Genomic DNA, 20,089 nt, shown 5'->3' on the forward strand with positions numbered 1-20,089 from the left:
TCATTCCCCACTTTGATGCCAGATTCCACCCTGATTAAAGTTCACATAAAAATGGACACATTTTCACACCAGAGTCCTTGGAACCTTCAGACTCTGGAAACAAATGGATAATTTAGCAGGTGAAACCTTACCGACTCTTATTTAATGTTTTATTTTACCAGTGCACACACGGTGAAACACTCAGGGAAAGAAACATCCAACACTTGCCTTTAAATAAAAACAGTTTATTCTCTTTCAATATAGCTTTTGTTCTATCATAGCAGAAAAGAGCCTCCGCGTCAGTGCTAAAACCTGGAACCGGATCTCCCGCCGCTGCAATGATGATGCCGGATACTGATCCAACGACAGTCACTTTGTGTTTAAAAATGGGCGTTCAGATCCGATTTCCGATCCAAATTATCTGTGGCAGCAGGTTCCCTGGGCTCTGATGGGACAGGTTCAGTCCGTCCAGTATTGACTGACTGTGTGTGTGTGTGTGTGTGTGGGAGGGGGGTGGGTGTGCGTGTGGGCCGGCGGGGGGAGTGTGTGTGTGCTGCAAAAAAATGACATCTTGCTCCAGTATGGCTGTTGATGTGGAGGCAGAGATTTCTGCCAAGAAAAGGTTGCAAGTTGAGGTAAGAAAGATTTTTCCTGAAAGGGTGAAAGAAAAAATGAAAGTTAATAAAGGAAGCCAACAAATCTGGGTCAGATTAATGCATCATGTGAAGAAATAACAGGTTTAATACAACTACAGCGATGATTTTAACGGCTTTCATTTTATAGTTTAGTGTTTGAATAAAAGCAGCTGAAAGAACACCATCAGGTCCTTTAATGTTGCCTGTTGCTCTTTATAAATCCTGCTTGAAACTACGGTTTGCTCTTTATAAATGCTGACAAAGGCTGGCCTGTACTGAGCGTTTCTAAATCCTCTCTGTTATAACTGTGTTTATAACTCCTGGTTGTAATAAGATAGTTATATTAGGACCTCCAACTGGAGACATAACACCAATATGTTTAGAGCTTTAAAGAACTACAATTCAACACAAACACCAATTAAAATATTTGTTCTCATGTTCCTGCTGTTAACAGTGAGTTATATTAGGAGCAGTGATGTCACACTGTTTGTGTACATGTTTAAAGAAATTAATATTACCTTAGGACAAAATGATAATAGAGATGATATTTAAACTGCATCTTATATTAACAATTAGCGTAATTAGTGTGGCTAGCGTTATAAAACCAGTGTCTGTTTCCTAGAGAACCTAGCCTTACCTTAACTGTAAGGTTTTCAAATCCAGCATGTTCCATAACAGAGGCGCTCAGCTGTGACATGTTTAGCCTTCCTGTTATCATCTTTAAGTCTTGCTCTCTCTCTCGCAGCCTGGAACCGTAAGCATGACTCTTAACACCTCACTGCAGAGGGGCCCAGGACACCCCGGCTTACTGAAACTAGTAGATACCAATTCTTCTCCTCATGGACGGGTTCTCTCAGCGCGACCCAGTAGCACTTAGGTATGGTGCGGATTTCTGAGTTTCTGATTGGCTGGTTAAGGCCAATCAGGGTGAAAACCATCAGATTCTGGTCACCAGTCATTTCTTTCTAGATAAATCCAACATCAGATCATCAATTTGTAGATAAAGTGTCTCCATGGACTGTGATCCTCTACAGAAACTGACTTCAACAGGGAGACGATTAAACTTTTATTCAAGAAACGGTTTTAGATTATTTAAAAATGCATAGCTGGTTCTGTTTTTCTATAGAACTAAATAGCAACTCCTCCAGCACCAAGCTAACATTCAGAACTGGAACCACACTTCTGGAAATACCCTGGCAGGTGGGCAGTGAAAGTTCAGAGGTTTGTTTTATCAAGTTGAAGTTGCAAGAAACCCTAACAGAATGAGTTAAAAGAGGCTCCTTCAACCAGAATTCAGATTTATGCTTCTTGCATAATATTTACCTCTGAAAGAAGCAGGTATTTAAGAGTTATTTCTAAACTTGTAATGTCCTTCTTGTTTATCATTTGCATATTTAAAGAAAGAAAACAGTGTTTGTATGGTAATAAAAGGTGTTACCTGCTGTCGGGCTATCATGTTGCATTGGAGTTGCTTATTGCCTTTGTGCCGTCTGTGTTGGCGTTCGTCTGTTCCTTCACCACGGGATCTGAGGAACAAAAAGAAGCTGTCAGGTTCCCTACATGGAGCCGAGAAGAACAGGAGACAAACAGAGCCTGGAGACGTCAAATAAGCAAAAGATTCCTAGAAACATTGTGTCTGAGATCCAGGCTCTAGAATATCAGGAAAAGAATTACTGTGAAAACTGGGATGAGCTCTTATGTCAAGTCTTGTTTCTATTGAAAACTAATTCCTCTCTGGGCACCAACTGTGCTGCAGAATATCAGCTGACAGATCTGCTCTTCTTCTGTTCTTGGAATCTTTCAAAATTGAAGGTTGTTCCTAAAACTGATGAAACTCGAGCTGCATCGTTTCAGCCCCCTTAACTCACCACCTGCTTCTTTCACAGCGAGATTTTAGTTGAATTACAGAGAAAACATTTGATCTGTTCAGCTTTCAGAATTCACTCGGTTAAAGGTGACAAGTTAACCCCAAGAACCCTTTGTTGGAGTCAGGTTCTCATGGCAACGGGTTGCTGGTACTGACAGAAGTACGGGTGCCGCATGGCCTCGCCCGCCGTCAGCCTCTGCTGGTGGTCGTAGCGCAGCAGCTGGTCCAGCAGGTCCAGGGCCTCCGGACTCACCAGGTGCTGGTTTTCGGACTGGATGAACTGCTCCCAGCGCTTCCGTGACTGCCTAAAAACACGGAGACAGCGTCAAGGCTTTGTTTGTGACAGTCTAGGAATTCAATACAATGGCTTCTGCCTGGCTTTTGTGATGTGAAATAAGGAAGCGGTGATTTAATGTGACATAAAGTCCAAAAGGCAAACAAAAGAGCCGCAATAATCTGGTTGCATACGTTTGCAAAAACCCTTAAGGTAAAATCATCTTTATTTTCAGCATTCGCTCTTCATCTGTAGGAGTCATCATGCCACATCTTATCATGGTGATATTCACCCTCTCTAACTGAAAATGTCTCCAGATCTCTCAGATTGTGGAGACATCTCTTGTTCTCAGCCCTCCTCGGGTCTTCTGGGTGATTTACTCCTGGACTCTGGCTCGGCCTGTCCCAAACTTATTTTCTTTGGGTCTTTTGAGTCTTTTGTTAGTTCGTTCTGTGAAGCAGAAAAAGGAAAGCCCCGCTCATCTTCAGCTTTCTAGCAGATAATTCAGGCTTTTGGGTTCAAACAGAGTTGCATTTGGACCTCTTCATAATTCCAGCTACCAAGATGCCACCACCACCACATTTTACTGAATGGTGCTCATCAGGTGATGCTTCGGGTTAGGCAGCAGGAATCCAAAGGTGCTTCTTAAGGTTTACGTTCAAGGTCCAAATACGAAAACCAGGTCACTGCAGGATCTTTTCCACTCTGAATGCTCTGTTTCCAGCCTAAGTCTAACAGATGTTTCACATTCAAGGAAGAACTTTATCAGCTCTACACAGTAATTTACCAGGATTAAAGTCTGCAGTTCAGCGAGCTTCAACTGTATCTCTTTGGTTCCCCTCAAACACATGAAACAAACTAAAATCCAGCGGTTTTCTCAGTATTAAAATCAATCGGATTTATATTTAATATACATGAGGTGGTTTTCTGTTCTTCCACTTTCTGCTGAAGTTATGGGAACACGAACTTCCTTTTTCATTGAAATATCAGGTTTCAGTCGATGAGCCCACAGACGATTTTACTCCTGAGAACATCTGGTTACATCTGATGTGTGACTTGAACAGCCCAAACATCTCCAGATCTTATTTTATTCCTACTTTCCTTTCAGGAGCAGAGCAGCAGTGAAGGACAGGTACTCACTGTCCCAGCAGGTCTTTGAAGCGAGTGTCCAGTTCTATGTGATACTTGTGCAGGTAGCCGAACAGCTCCTCGGTGCCGAGAACCTTAGCGATGCGGACCAACTGCAGAGCACAACAAACGGCTGGTTAGAACCATTTCAGCTTTTAGATATTTTCCAGAGGTGTTCACAGTCAAGTCTCTAATGACTGAAATAAACTATTTCTCCTCAGATCCACATCTAGGTCACCTCTAACGCTGCATCGCTGTAGGTTAGGAATACAAACCCATACGATTTGTCCTCAGGCCTAAAATACCACTAAACATTTCATAAAAATCTCTTAACCTTTTAATGTTTATTAACCATTATCTTTTAATCAACATTTCATTTATTATGAAAAAAAACGGCTCTAAGAAAAATAATAGAAAGGAGAATTTTTACAATTAGGAAACCATTTTCTAAATCCACCTTTAAAACCTTTGTGGTCGAATCTAAATAAAGGTAGAAATTACAACATAATGAACGAGGCAAACTGTAGGAAGTAAATAAATGTTAAACTTCTGAATGAATGGAACAGGAAGTGCTTTTATTTTGATATTTCCAGCAGGAAGTGTTTATTTTGTTCTTAAATGATCCAACGTCATTTAATTCAGGTTCAGTTGGAGACTTTCATGTGGTCATTATTATGAAGCTGCAGCTAAACTGAACAGGTTGTTATGAGCCGTTAGCATCCCATAATAATCCACCAACATCACTGGCTAATAATCAGGCTCATCCTTTCACAATAAAACAGTCTGGAGCTCACAGACCGGCTTCCTGTCTCTCTTCATGACAGGAGATAAAAACTGGTGCTAAGACTCGAGTCTCAGATCACGAGTCCAAGTCAAGTCTCAAGTCCTTCATTTCTGCGAGTCCGAGTCTCAAACTCGAGTCACCATCTGTGGTTTTGTTCCAGCTAACATCACACGAAAGCAGCAGGTGGTTCCTGGTTGGCAGCTGCTGGGTTCAAACCTGATGTTGGACTTTGTTGGGACCAAAAGTGTGTGGCAACAAATAATGTAACATCTGATACGGTTGATACCATCACACCTTGCCAGTGAAGTTCATTTGTTTGATCACTTGGTGCAGTGGTCATTCCTCCATCTAATATGTAAATGTTAAACACATTTAAACTGTTTCAGTTGAACAGGAAGAATATAAATAAAACAAACCCATTAATCTGCTGAAAACAGAAGTGAATTCAGATAAAAACGTCTCTGACACTAAGGAACCTCAGAGCTGATGTTTGTCACCTTAGTGTGAAACCTAACCTTACACAGCAGGGGGCGCCGAGGACGCTCCTATAAGATCCAGCAGTATTTAAGATGGTTTTATATTCAGATGATTCAGATTTATTTACACACTGAGCTACTCCACACTTACTTGGTCCCAATGATAAAGAGGTGTTAAAGGCTTCAAATAAATTCAGCTTTTACTGCAGCAGCATAAATGCACTAAACAAAGTATTTTTCATTCAGAGTGCTCCACCTACTGGTTTTCTACAGGAATGGCTCTTTGGACTGACATGGCCTTGGAAGAAGCGTATTTGGTACCAGTTCTGTGTTGATTTGGCCAGATGATCTGGATCATTACTCTGCTGAAAGACCCAATGGCGAGCCATTTTAAGTGTTATGTCAGAGGCCACCCCATTTTATTTACACTATATTTCAGAGTTCATAATGCCATGCTCTCCAACAAGGTTCCCAGGGTTGTTGGAAGAGAAACAGGCCCACAGCATCACAGATCCCCCACTATACTCAACATTACCACTATACTTAACATTTTACGTGCCAATAAGTGCAGCTTACACTCAGTGAGTACTTTCTTGTTTTTGTCCACATTTTGTTCCCAGGGCCCTGCTGTGCCCTCATACCTGGTCGTAGTTGTCCTGGCCGTGAAAGAACGGCTCCTTCAGGAAGATCATGCTCGCCAACATGCAGCCTAAACTCCACATGTCCAGACTGTAGTCATACATCTGCAAAAAGATCCACAGGATCAAACTGAATGAGCCGTTTCAATGTAGATCTCACCCTCTGTGCCCTGAATAAGGATGTTTGTACCTGATAGTCCACTAGCAGCTCAGGGCCTTTGAAATAGCGAGACGCCACCCTGACGTTGTATTCCTGAGCGGGGTGGTAGAACTCAGCCAAACCCCAATCTATGAGACGGAGCTGAGACACAAGAGAACGTCCAGTGAATTCATCGGACCTGCCTCAGGCAAAACACTATGAGACAATAACAGGACAAAGCTTCAACTAAACCTGCAGGGGGTGAAAATACATCCCTGGCCATCAAATGGAGTCTCTGAACCTAAAGTTGTATTTTACTAAAGAACTTCTAGCTTCCCTAGCTGTTAAAGTACTTCCTAATGTACTACGTTTTCCTCCCTGTTGAATCTTATGCAAACCAGCAGATCGGGTACATCTGACTAAAAAGAAGAGAGAGGCGCAGCATGTAAATTGTCATTAATCAAAGCAACACGGTGCAACTATTTTTTTCAGGATTTGTGTCATTTTAGGTTGCTTAACGAGGAAGCAGAATGCTGAGCAGCACCTTCCTCAGCTGGTGGTCGATCATCACGTTGTGGGGCTTCACGTCCCGGTGCATGATCCCCACACTGTGACAGTAGTCCAGAGCCTGAAAGGAAACACAGAACAATCCCTCATTTAAATATTCATATCCTGCTGACAGGAGTGGCACCCAGTGTGGTCTTCTGCTGCTGTAGCCCATCTGCTTCAAACAGGAGTAATGAGAACTTATTTAAGCTACCTTTGCCTTTCATCATCTGGAACCAGTCTGCCCATTCTCCTCTGGGATAAACAAGGCATTTTAATCCACATATCTGCAGCTCCCTGGATATTTTCTTTGTTTCAGATCATTATCTGTAAACCTGAGAGGTTGTGGGTGAAAATCCCAGAAGATCTAACAGTTTGTTAAATTCTCAGACCAGCCAGTCTGACACAAACAGAAGTCACTTTTAGATCTTCTCTCTTCCTCATTGTGAAGCTCAGTTTGAACTCCAGGAGGTCTTCTTCAACACGTCTAGATGTTTGAACGCATGTTGTTGCTGCCACGTGATTGGCTGAGTCACTGTGTGTGTTAATAAGCAGGCGTCCCTAATAATGTGGCTGCTGAGTGTATGTTATTGACAAGCAATGTTGTGGCATGGCACCTGATAATATTACAGCGCCACAGTAAGATTGTGTGGCTCTAATTGAAAGATATTTTCTAAGTCTATGTTTTCCATACATACAGATTAAAAACGTAAAGGCTGCAGAGCTTTTCATGTCCTCGTTTTAATTATAGCTCGTTAACAATGTTCGTAGGTCAACCAGGGTCCCAGGGCCGGACAGCAGTATTCAGTGGGTTGGAAGCAGAAAGGTTTGGGTGACAGCAGCAAACACTGAAGTTCTGCTGGATGGACCGTCTTCCTGAATGTTAAACTTTAATGTTCATTTCTAATGTACTCAGACAGCACATCTAAAAACAATAAAAGTTGAGCAAAATGCTTCATAAAGAAACAAAATAAATACAAACCCAAATAATATTCAAATAAACATAAAAGTTCAAACATAGAATTTGTCACTAGATATGCCTGGAGCGAGAGGTGAAGCTTCCTGCACATTGTTATATCAAAATCCTCGACTTTTTCAGATTCGAATTTCCTCTTTTCCTTGTTGATTTTCAATAATAATAATAATAACTTAATAATCATAAACAATAACTACGTTTTTTAGCGGATATTCCTCCACTGCTGTAAAACCAGCGACCTTCCTGATGGGTTTCTGCTCTAAAACCCACAGAGTTTAACCTGATTTCACGTAAAAAAAACAAGAATGCAGTGCATAAATGTTCATCTAATGTTGAATATCTCCATCCTTTATATATAAAATCAAATTCAAATCCAGATCTGGAAAATAACATTTATTTCCAGGCTTGTATGTGGAAATATTTGCTAATTGGCAAATACAGTGAAGTCAGTTTCCTCTGTATTGTGATAATGGAGAAAATAAATGTTTAAAATTCTCTGTTTGGTTGCACGCTGCCGTAGGAAACTGATACCAACCCGGTGGTGCAGGGTTGTAGCCGGGCCTTTCAGTGGTAGGACTGCATGTTGCCTCTGTTCTTGTGAATATGGAGCTCATGGTTGAGTATGGCTGTTATTTCACTTAAACTACATATTCTTCCGTTAACAGTCATTTCTGCAGCAGGTAAAGTGTTCAGTTCATCTTACCTTTAGCAGCTCATACATGTAATAACGGATATCGTAATCTGTCAGCTTCTGGTACAGCTCCTGTGGGGCAGATAAAGACACTCATGTTTTAGAGGTCTGCATCTGAATGATGTTGGTATCTTCTACTAACAGTAAGGTTATCCTGGGATCATCAATCCTATCAGTGCATGGATGGTAGTTCTGAGCCAGCCCAACTCATGTACCTTAAAATCTGTGTTATTGATGTACTCAAAGACAAGCGCTGGTGTTCTGGACTGCAAAGAGAGGACAACAAACACATGGCTTCACTGACAGCAGCAGCAGCTGGTGAGTGGAGATCATTAGCAGTAACACAGCCAACATGCAGCACAGCGAGAACATGTTTCCCACTCACCACCGGGTCCTTGACCGTGTCCACCAGACGGATGATGTTGGTTCCTCCTCGCAGGTTTTCCAGGATTTTTATTTCCCGTTTGATCTTCTTCTTCTTGACGGGCTGAGGAACAAAAACAAAGACTCAGAGAAGAGGAAGATCTTTCTTTGCTTGATGCCTGAAAATGTTTGCACACGTTGTCATTTTCCAACCTCAAACTTCACACAAAGTGGTGAATAACTGTAAAATGGAAGGAAAAGGAAACATGCTTTTCATATAGTTTTACAAGCAATCTGAAAAGTGGGACGTGATTTGTATTCCGCCCCCTGAGTCAACGCTCTGTAGAACCACCTTTTTTTGTAGGTCCAGATGGTGTTTGTCTCTACCAGCTTTGAATGTCTACAGGCTGTAGACAGGCTCATTTTTCTTTTAGAACCGGTCAGAATGGATGGGGAGTTAACTTCGTTTTCAGGACTTTCCACATATGTTTGGTTCATCTCATCCTGAGCAGCTCATAATTTGACTAGGCCATTGTAAGACATCAACATGCTTTGATCCAACCTGTCCCATTGTGATGTTTTCTGCACCATACAGAGTTTTCCATGTTGGCCAAAGTGTTCAGTGTTAGTCTCGTCTGAACGGAGCACCTTGAAAGGTTGGGCGATATCTAACATTTTTCCAGTCAATAGTCAGTCCAAGAAATGACGGTAGGCGATGTATTCGCACAGGTGGGCGGAGCAATGTTAACAGCCACGGACTGATTTGCCAATTTAGAACACAAATGTCCAAAAATGGAGGAACCAGTTAGCAAAAGATACCAAGTGGCCTATTTGGGATTAATTTGGCTTTAAGCCGAATGAAAGAGGTAAAACCACAGGACGTAACTACAGCAACGAGGCACCTGTGCAGACGTTTAGTGGCAGCAAAGGCCTCAAACATGACAAACTTGCACGAGCATTTCTGGTTGAAGACCGGCTGCTTGGAGCAGCGTGTCACATATAAAACAGTTCCATGTGGAGACCTTTTCCCACCGAGCAGTTTATTGCGTCCAGTGGACGTCTGCGTAGTAGACTACGCCAGACTATGTTTGGCTCTGAATCCATAGACCAAAAAAAAAAAACAACGGCTTGTCGTCGATGGTCTATAAACTCGTCTAATCGCCCAACCTTGGCTCCTTGTGCCGGACATTTTACTTCATTTACTAATTAGGTGACATCAGAAGGCAACTGGTCACACTCGACTTGATTCAGGGATATATGAGTAAATGGGGCTGAAAACAAATGCGAGCATATATAGAGTTCCTCAATGCAGCCGTCCCGGGTTCGGGTCTCGCACCCACCCGGCGACCTATGCCGAATATCTCCTCTACTCTCTTCCCGTCTGCCTACTCGAAAAATGAAAAATAAAGACCTCTAGTGCTGAAAAAATATCTTGAAAAAACCAAATGGCACATCTTGAAAACCATGCATCACTGTCATTTTGTCTCCACTTCAGTTATCTACCATTGCATAAAACACCTTGAGGTTTGTGGATGTTGCATTAATATATTTGCAGGTTTCTGTAAATATATTTCCTGCGCTTTCAAAACACTTTCTAATAATCCTAAATGGAGGAGAATCTGTAACATGAAGGATGATGAAGATGTCTCACCTTGAGGATTTTCACCACCACCTTCTCATTGTTTGTCACATTTATAGCCTCGAACACCTCGCTGTACTTCCCTCGGCCCAGTTTGCGCACCAGCTGATAGTTGTCTTGATTGCTGAAAGACCAGAAACAAAGTGATGCAACAACAAAGACCCTTCAGACCTGCTGATGCTGACCGCTGCTGCACTTTACCTCCAGTTTGGCACGTGTGCATCATAGTCCCAGTACTCTCTGTTCTTCTGTGTGTTGACGTCGGTGTACACCCGAGCCTTGCTGCTGGCCGGTGAGGGTCCGGGCATCGCTGGCTTTGCGGCTCCGTGTCCGGGACCGTTTCCTCCCTCAGAATACTCGTAGGCTCGATATTGGAAGGCAGCGCAGCGGCTGTGCAAGGTTTGTGGCTCTAAGATCCCTGCGCTGTGCTTAGCATTGGCTTTGGCTGCCTGTGGCGCTTTACAAAAGGTGCCGGGCCGGTCCGAAGCGGCCGCGGTGCACACCGACAGAGCTACTATCACTGAGTGAGTGAAGCCCCTGAGCAAGATGTTGGGAAGGATGGGATGAAGAACCGCCAGCTGTAGGGAGAAGGTGGAGCACATCCATGGAAGTTTGTACCTCAGAATTGACTTGGAGTTCACCAACAGGTTATGTTCTACAATGCAGTAAAAAAGTATTTACCCCCTTACAGATTCCTTTTCTGGGCACTTAGAAACCGTTACTTTTTTACTTTTTGGTGGACTTTGGATCATTATCCTTCTGCATTGTTTGGTGGATTTGATGTTAAGGTTTCTAACTGATGGACGGACATCTGCCTTCAGGATTTTCTGGTAGAAAGCAGAATTCATGTTTCCATCAATAACAGCAAGTTGTCCAGGTCCTGAAGCAGCAACGTTGCCCCAGACCATCACCTGACCTTGTTTCTCATCTGTTCTTTAACTTCTTAAAATTAGAACACAGTGAGTTGTCTGAGATCTTTTAGCCTACTTCACGCTGTCCAACAAGCTCTACTGAAGTCCTTTCTGCCTTCTACAGGTCAGGCAGTAATCAGGCCTGGGTGTGAAACTGAACTAAAACAATATGATTAATAACATAAACGCATGGGGCCCCTGATTGGCTAGGGGAGATTTTTTTACATAGAAAACTAAATTTATCATTTGAAAACTGATTCTTGTGTTCAGTCAGATTATCTTTGTCACCCGAAATTAATTTAATTTGAAACATTTCAGTGGAGAAATTTTTTTTTCACAACACTGTTTAACTGGATTATCCAAAAACAGGAGGAAGAGTCACGAATTACAGCAAAAAATTAACTGAATTAAAAATTATTCATTAATAAAGCATTGAAATGTATCTTTTAAAACAATAAAAAGTTCATATTGATTCATTAAGATAATTACTACTTCAGGCTAGAGTAGAAATAATCTAATAACATAAAATGGAAGAGAAACATATTGTTATTAATTCCCACCAAATATGTCCATGTAGAAAACAAAAGCATAACAAACAGGAAAAACATCTTAAATCTTAAACTGTTGATCAGGTAAGAGTCAAAAAGGCCATCAAATAAATAAATAACGGCTTTCCTTATCTTTGGATCAACTGCGGAAGCCTGAAGAAAAACTAATAAAAGAGCAGAAGTTATTATTTTACTGATTTTTTTTCTCGTACTGCGAACACATCGTAGGTGATGCAAAGGTGATACACGTGAAACCTGTCTGCCCGAACAGGACCCCAGCTGAACCAGCGTAGCGGCAGAATAAAGCCCAGCGGGAAGTCTGGGAAATCTGTTCAGCTTCATTTTTCCTAGACCAGATTAACACAGAGATGTTTAAATGGGAAAATAATAAACCTTAAAACTTATATTCTCAGTCTATAAACGCATCTTTTAGTTTGTCACATTAGAGAAACAAAACTCTAAAACAATAATGAGAGTCATTTAAACTCGCTTTACACCAAATTAAATGGTAATTCAGAGTTTTTTGGTAAGACTAAGTAAGCTTAAACCATGTGAACCAGGACTTTGGTTAAAGCTGGTTTGGATTCAAGAGGGAACCTTCGGGATCAGTTCAATCCAGGTGAGTAGGAACGGATCAATGGATAACGGGCCCCAGAAAACTAACATTTTAAGAGGTTCCAGACAAATCATATAGAAACAAGTCCATTAAAGACAGAAAACATTTTAAGGGCACTTCTGCATGTTTTCAATGGTTCTATGCTATTCACGTTTGCAGTATTTTACTCTCCTAATAGACGTAAACAGGAGGATTAGAAAAGTTTAAAAATCCAGTAGCATCTCCAGATGTTTCTCAGTTGGTAAAGATTAGAGTAGGGATAGGCATTTAACATATCCTTAAAGTCATTTATTGTGTTAACAATAAATTCCAATGAATTATGTCTGAAAACCGCAAACCTCGACTGTAGTATCAGAATTGTTACTTTTACTTGTTTCTTCACTGCTGGTTACATGAAAGCATCAATTAAAATCACTAAATCTCATGTAACCTGTGTCCTGAAGGAGCCCGTTATAAAAATGAGAATGTTCTTGAAGAGCAGTATTTCTGGGGCCTACAAAAAAAGTTATAAAAACGTATCATCACTTTTATCACATCGCAATACATACCACAAAATATTGGGATAAATGTTGCGTTCATATCGCCCATCGCCAGATTCTAGCACCCAACATGAGAATAAATATTAACCAATTCGAAACTGGTTTCTTCTCTGGATTCGGACCATTTTGTGCAATTTTTCAAGACCAGCGCAATAACCCCACTCATGCATAGCCAGAAGGGGAATCACAGTATCTAAAAAATGCTGTTACAAGCCACAGCTCAGTATTCCAACCACGACCTCCCGCTCCTGTCGTAGGAGGCAACGACACCTCCGGCACTATTATGAACAAAGGAGGACCTCAAGGATGTGTTTTGAGCCCCCTGGTGAATACCCTCGATCATAAGGTTTACTGATAAAACTGTAGTGCTCCGTCTCATATCTGACAATACACAACTTACACCTGAATGAGCTGATTGTGGACTTCAGAAAAACAACATGCTCAACATGAACGTCAAGCGCTGAGCGCACACCTCTCAGCATCAGCAAACAAGCAGGTGAGATGGAGGATAGTTGAGATGACCGGTCAGGATTTGTCTGACCATTACTGATTTCAGTGCTTTATGGCTTTAGCCTGTTTCTCTTATTTGGTCACAGGACTTCAACACAAAACCGTAACAAATGTTTGGGAGCTTCCTTGGCAGCGGCAGTAGTTTAGAATACAGCTGAAAGTTATTTCTTAATAATAATAATCAAAAAAGCTAACCAAAGTACATGGTGTTGGTTCAAAAGTTTAAACTAAAAACTTGCAACCTCCTAAGTTTTAATGCTTTCAATGAATAAGAAATCTTGTTTTTCAGTATTTGACCAGCCAGTCTTTAATCAAAGCTGATCAATTCCAACAGATTACTGCATCTTCAGGGTTTCAGGGAGTTTCAAGTTCAGTTAGAGCTTTTTAGGGCAGTTAGGCTTTTAACTGAAGACCTACATTATATCAAATAATTAAATTACTTGCTTAATAGTTTACATTTAGTTTACAGATTTGATCAAAAACTAACTAAAAAAATTTTGTTTTTTCAGCCAAAAGTCTTGAATACTTTCCCTTGATAATAGGAGCTGGAAGTGGATAAAGTAGCAAGACGGTTTAACTGGAATTAGCTAAAACATACAATATTTAGCCATCTTCAAAAGAATACAGACAGCCAAATATCTGGGGGTGATTTCCTTTTGACGGCTTATTCCTTCTAGATAGTTTTTTTACAGCATAATAACACACAAATTCCTCTGCAAATAAACGTCTGCCTCCAAAAATCTCTGCAAAACAAAAACTGATTGAAGAAACCAGATATGAACGAACGTCTAAATTTAACAGACACTATATGAAAAATCTGGGCGTATTTAGGTCACTGAAGCCTGGAATTAGGATGAATAAAATCCTGCAGGACTTCTGTCCAAGGCTCCTTTGTGCCTGTAAAATAATAATAATAATACAAATATATATATATATATATTACTGTAATATATTTACTACACACAGCGTTTTATAACTAATTTAATCTGAATACTTGTTTTTTTCTGTCCTAAAATAGTGAGAAGCAGATGAGCCTTAAAACCGTTATGAACTGGTTATAAAGTTGATATAATTTGAGCATCTTTAGCGATGATTTCTCAGAGGAAGTCCTGTTATTTTGGCCGTTTTAAGCCTCTAACATCGTCTGTTCTGACTCTTTAGCCTAAACTCAGCTTTGTTATAAATCTAACGGAGCATTTTGGCGTCAATCAACGTGAAAACATACCAATAACCCGGGAGACTAGTCCTTACTCTGTGGCGGGATTAGTTAGCATCATCTGTGATGGACGCTAACGGGGCTAACTGGTAACGGTAGCCTAGCTAGTTAAAACAGAGAAAAACATAAAAGTTTGACCCAAAACTGCAGCGTCACAGAGAAATGTACCAACTGGGCTCAGCCCAGTGTGGCCACGCAGCTCAAACTGGTCACAATATCAATCAATTTGGTCGACTGGTGGCGTATTTTCTGGAGGCTGAGACTGAAGCTAAAGTTAGCCGCTAACCTCGAGCGAAGAGAGGCTCCTCCGTCATTAACGGTCGTTCGCTCGCGACTTCAGCTCCGATGTCCGCGCGGGTGCGCGAGCCGAACAGGTCCCAGGAGGTCGAACAGGTGATGGGTTTATTGATCTTGACAGATGGGCGGTGGTGGTGGAGGTGTTTCCATCAGCGGCTGATCTTCACCTCTGCAGTAAACATCCCCCGGAAGCTAACCGAGCTGAAGCTCCATCACCAGCGCTACAAAATTAACAATATTTATTATTCTTATCTTATTCAAATAACATAAATAAATATCTGTATGTAACATATGTCTTTAATGAGCCTAAAATTTTAAGAGTAGTTTGGCTTGTTTACATATATCGGACAAAATACAATTAAAGACCTATTTTTTTTTTTTTTTAAATGCTAAAATCTAAAAATAAAAAAAAAATCCCGATTATTTATGTAAAACATGTTGAAAATAAATATTTTGTTGATGTTAATAAAGTACAGACATGTTAAAGAATATTATTTCTTTAAAATACAAAAAAAAAAAAAGAATAATTCACTAGCTGCACATTCATGCTTTATAAAGAAAAAAACTAAATAAATGCTTGTTGTAAAGACTATAAACCCCATTTACTCTAATACTCCAGAATAAAATCCATCACAATAAACTGTCATCAGAAGTCACCTAATTTTATTCACCCATTTCCTCACCTTACAACCACAAACTGCAATGGTAAAAACGGAAAAGTGTGTTGTGCATTTGTGTTTACCCCCTTTACTCTGATACCTGTAAATAAACACATAGAACATAATTGTAAAGTTGAATGAAGACTATTTCTAAGTTTAAAAACAAGAAAAACAGTAAATGTCAATACTGTCTAAAACAAGAGCAAGATTGTAATCTCATTTAGCTAAAATAAATAATCATAAATGTTTTATGAAACCTAAAACTATTTTATGTACCATGCGAACATTCTGGCTATTTACTATATATTTTGCAAAGAATAAACGGTATTATTGTGTTAGCATTTGTATTCAACCCCTTCTACTCACCCAGTGACATCAAATGATTAAAAACATAAAGAAGCACATCAAATTAAGTGGAAAGAACATAAATGGCTGTCTACATTGTTTGTAGCAAATATCTGATAAGTGTAACATGCCTCAGTTTTATTAGAGACAAAACGTCATAAAGACCATGGGACACAGCAGACAGGTCAGGGAGACAGCTGTGAAGAACTTCTCACAGCTCTGTTGGTGATGAAGAGGTGATGATGAAGCCATTGTTGAAAGAAAGTCAAAGGAGGTTGTGTAGGGGAAGGTGCTCAGCTCAGATTAAACCAAACGTAAAACACACTACCATCCCCATGTTAAAACATAGTGATAGCAGCATCATGCTGTGGGGATGCTGCAACCAACATGTAGGGACAAAAAAAAGCTAGTCAGAGTTGATGTGAAAACCTGTAAGAGGCTAAAAAAGACCTTTTAGATTTTTTGTAAAGAAAAAAAAAAAACGACGTGGTACTTGTTGGTCTGTCACAGAAAATCCTAATAAAAATAAAACACATTGAAGTTTGTTGTTGAAATGTGACAAAATGGGGAAACAAATTGTTTTTCAAGCCACTGTATCACAATCTGCTCCGAACTATTGTTTTAAAGCATTTACGAATTTATGACAGAGACACAGCTTATTATAAGGGTGGTTTATTTGAATATACAGTATGAACAGGAGTCTATAATGATATCCATATGCTTCAATACACTCATTCTCCTCGTACTCCAGCAGGATATTGTGAAGCAGACTCACCAGGATTCAAACCATGGCACTCAGTCCCATCCCCTTCCCACCCTGCAGCCCCTCAGTCCATGATTCTTAGTCCAAAAACTTTCCTTTAAATATACTGCAAAGATTGTACAGAATATAGAAATCCACACAGTAAACTAAAGCACACACATCATATTTTTGTCTTTTTTCACTTTTAACCTTGGTATAAACCATCAAATAAGTGAAAGTTTTACTCAGATTGTTATGTCCTGCTTGGACCTGGAGGAGGCTAGGATTCTGTGGAAACAATACAAGGCCGATTCTTAAAAACAAACAACAATAATTATAACATAACTTTAGTTAAATCTAAAACTAATGCAACTATTTCTGTGGCAGGTAAGCAACATAATGCTTTGTGGGGTTAAACCTTGTGATCATTCTGGTGGAAATGAAACTAAGCTGCCTGCAGAATGCAGCAAGCTCATTCAGAGTGAATAAAAAAGCAGGTAACATAAGCACTATACAGTTTTCAGAGCATATACACACAATCTATAATATAACAGAGTAGACTATTTCATGAATCAGTAGTCATAAATATTACACTGTGCACATTCTATTGCACAAGTCAAGTGTTTCTATGACACGATAGGTACGCGGGTTAGTTACCTACATGTCATTTGTTTTAATACAAAGATACAACAACACAGAATTTATAGGACACGGGCTATACAGTTTCACAAATCCATGTGAAGTCTTTTCTTCTTCCTCTGAGGATGCCATCCTAAATAAACCAAACCTATCATACAACAATAATACTAAGGTGAGCTAAGTATCCATGCATAAAACAGATGATTCTACATAGGATCTATCGATGTGGGAAGATGCTGCTGCACACGCCAGCTGCTGAACAGGAGGGGAGGGGTTAGCTTTTAGCTTCACTGGACATGACAAAATCAAAACAAAACACTAAACAAGTGAGCAGAAAAAGATGAAAACAAACGAATAATTAAAGGCACATGGACAATCAGCAGCTGACACAAAGCACAAATGGGATGACAGTCTGGAAGCGTGAGCCATCTTTCTCAACAACAGACTCAACAGTTACGAAACAAACAACCACATGCAACCACAGACTACGGTCCCAGACTTTATAAAGAAAAAAGACGTCCCACATTTCAAATCGTTTTCTTTCTGCTCAAGTTTTTGTTCCTCAAAAGAAGAGGGATTCTGACTCCCCCTGTGCCCTGGACTCACTGAGAGGGAGAGGATGAACCGAGTCCTCAAGATTAGAATAAATGGGAGCGTGTTTTAACTAAAACCTGCTTCCTTCTGAGTGAATGTCACATTTGGAGTTCATTGGATACAGGATGCTTCTGGGAAGTTCTCATTCTCTGCAGTGTGCTGCACTGTGTGCTCCTGCAGTGCCGTGAGGTCAACAAAACGCTCGCCGCACCACACACACTTAAACTGTGTCTCCCGCGAGTGCACGCTCTGGTGCTTGGCCAAGTGCTCTCGCTGCTTGAAGCTCTTGTCACAGTTGGCGCACTTGAAGGGCTTCTCGCCCGTGTGAACCCGGCGGTGGCGCTGCAGCTCCGAAGAGTACCTGAAGCGCTTCTCGCAGTCAGGACACTTTAGCGGCTTCTCCCTTGTCGGGTCACAGCGGTGCTGGACAAACTCAGACGACGACACAAAGCGTTTGTCGCACAAAGAGCACTTTAGAGGCTTCTCTGTGCAATGGGTGCTTTGGTGCCGCTGCAGCGTTGAATTTTTTTTGTAGCCCTTACCGCACACGTCGCACTTATAAGGTTTTTCCACCTCACCACCACATTTGTGCCGCAGCAGCTCCCCTGACTGGCTGAAGGACTTCTGGCAGGATGCACACTTGAAGAGACTTTCCATGCCATGTACCTGCTGATGGTAGAGAAGGTGGGACGGCTGCAGGAAGCCCTTGTCGCAGAGGTTGCACTTGAACGGCCGATCGGCTGGGTTCTTGTGCGTGCGGCGGTGGCGCACAAGAGCATACTGCTGCTTGAAGCTCATCTGGCACTCGTCGCACTGGAAAGGCCGCTCCTCAGAGTGCGTGCGTTCGTGTTGCCGCAGATCTGACGGCCTCTTAAAACTTTTTCCACATGAGCCACAGCGGAACGGCCTCTCGCTTTCTGGCTGGCACTGGTGGTGCAGCAGCTCCGACGACTCTTTGAAGTGCATCTCGCACAGGTTGCATTTGAAAAGGTGCTCGCCGGAGTGCGCGTACATGTGCCGCACCAGGTGAGAGCGGTGTTTGAAGCTCTTCTCACACACAGCACATTTATACGGCCGCTCGGAGCTGTGTGTGCGCTGGTGGTGCGCCAGATGCGAGGACTGGCTGAAGCTTTTGTCACACGTGTCACATTTGTATGGCTTTTCCCCAGTGTGTATCCTCTCGTGGCGGGTCAGCTCCGACAGATGCCGGAAGGACTTGTGGCACACTGAGCACTTATATGGCCGGTCGGGTGCGGAGGCCTCAAATGTGGGCGGAGACGAGGCGCTGATGACTGCACCACCGCCAGACGTCTCTCCGGTGGTGGGCTGCTGGGGGTTGGCAGCTGAAGAGGTCGGGGTGACGTTTCCAGAGCCTGGCCGGTACGTCTTCTCGCAGATGGAGCACTTCATCGGATTGTTCCCATGCGAGTTGTGATGCTGAGCCAAAGAGGTGAGCAACGAGAAGCCCATTTTACAGACGCCACACACAAAAGGCTTCTGCTCCACTTGTACGCACTGATGCTCCAGTAGGTCGGTTGCCTGGCTAAAGATCTTCATGCATTGTGTGCACTGGAATGACCGGTCCTGAGTCACCATGCACTGGTGCTCGTGAGGATTGGCCAGGTGGGAGAGGTCGTGGCCACAGGCTCCACACTTGTGCCCTCTGTCAGCCCCTACCTGCAAGGAGGCCTGCTGGGCTTGAACGACGTGCTGCTGGGGGTGCTGGGACTGCTGTAGAGAGGTGTCTGGCTGCAGGACGACTCCATACACCGTGCAGCTCAGTGAGTTGTCAGCTGCCTGAGGGAGAGTGTGCACAACAGAGGGTGGAGCCACTGCATGCTGCTGTTGTTGTTGCTGCTGCCATGCCTCCGTCATCCTTCCACTGTGGATGCAGGGAGATCAGCGTTCAGAGGGGCAGGATTATATCCCAAACCTGACACAAGGATGGATGCAGTTGAAGAAATGGGATGCAAGTCTCTAATGGATTGTTCAATGTTTCTTTAGTGTTTGGAGAAAACCTGGAAGGACGCAGAATAAAGAGAAAAATAAATGTAAACAACAAATATACAAGATAATACTGAAATTATGTAAGTATAAAAGCCGAAACAGTGAGGGAGCTGTCTAACGTCTGAAACAAAGTGCTAATAAATTCAAAGTCTTGCTTCTAGTTATGTTAAGAGGGATTTAAAAATAAATAAAATAAGTGTAAGCTACTGTTGACGTGTTATTTTCTGTGTATAGGATACTAGTATTGTTTTTATATTTGAAGAGAGCACTGAAAGTGACAGTTAGTTTAAGTAACTTTAGCTTCAGAAAGAAAACAGAATCAGTGGGCTCG

At 41.7% G+C, this 20,089-nt stretch overlaps 2 protein-coding genes across 7 annotated transcripts; both read right to left on the reverse strand.

Annotated features, from left to right (window-relative positions):
* Positions 1 to 203: 203 nt before the first annotated feature.
* Positions 204 to 14,983, reverse strand: LOC124867189 (casein kinase II subunit alpha'-like). Of its 6 annotated transcripts, none has more exons than XR_007037993.1 (14): positions 11,052 to 11,078; positions 10,825 to 10,962; positions 10,337 to 10,713; positions 10,148 to 10,259; positions 8,519 to 8,620; positions 8,349 to 8,399; positions 8,146 to 8,205; positions 6,465 to 6,548; positions 5,972 to 6,082; positions 5,785 to 5,886; positions 3,896 to 3,996; positions 2,053 to 2,786; positions 1,252 to 1,522; positions 204 to 630 (listed from the first exon to the last, which is right to left on the reverse strand). XR_007037993.1 is itself a non-coding variant. In XM_047363496.1 (14 exons), exons 1-13 carry the CDS (start codon positions 11,061 to 11,063, stop codon positions 2,067 to 2,069), a joined length of 1,473 nt encoding a protein of 490 aa, XP_047219452.1. In that variant the 5' UTR covers positions 11,064 to 11,078; the 3' UTR covers positions 204 to 630; positions 2,053 to 2,066. The 6 variants fall into 6 exon arrangements, 1 of the variants encoding a protein (XP_047219452.1); XR_007037994.1 differs by having other exon boundaries at positions 1,252 to 1,579; XM_047363496.1 differs by lacking the exon at positions 1,252 to 1,522 and having other exon boundaries at positions 2,053 to 2,140; positions 2,638 to 2,786.
* Positions 14,984 to 16,432: 1,449 nt separating this feature from the next.
* Positions 16,433 to 19,627, reverse strand: LOC124867540 (zinc finger protein 319-like). Its single transcript, XM_047364026.1, has one exon. The coding sequence runs from the start codon at positions 19,624 to 19,626 to the stop codon at positions 17,863 to 17,865; it is 1,764 nt and encodes a 587-aa protein (XP_047219982.1). The 5' UTR covers position 19,627; the 3' UTR covers positions 16,433 to 17,862.
* Positions 19,628 to 20,089: the final 462 nt, after the last annotated feature.

Source organism: Girardinichthys multiradiatus, chromosome 4, assembly GCF_021462225.1.
Source record: "Girardinichthys multiradiatus isolate DD_20200921_A chromosome 4, DD_fGirMul_XY1, whole genome shotgun sequence".
NCBI classification, from domain to species: domain Eukaryota; kingdom Metazoa; phylum Chordata; class Actinopteri; order Cyprinodontiformes; family Goodeidae; genus Girardinichthys; species Girardinichthys multiradiatus.

Bases quoted from the DNA above. Each gene is read 5' to 3' on its own strand.
- LOC124867540 (XM_047364026.1), bottom strand. From the start codon at position 19,626: ATGACGGAGGCATGGCAGCAGCAACAACAACAGCAGCATGCAGTGGCT.
- LOC124867189 (XM_047363496.1), bottom strand. The intron at 6,083-6,464 runs GTGCTGCTCAGC...CTTGTGTCTCAG, and splicing joins TCGACCACCAGCTGAGGAAG to CTCCGTCTCATAGATTGGGG. The intron at 2,141-2,637 runs GTCAGTACCAGC...TTTGTTCCTCAG, and splicing joins CATGCGGCACCCGTACTTCT to ATCCCGTGGTGAAGGAACAG.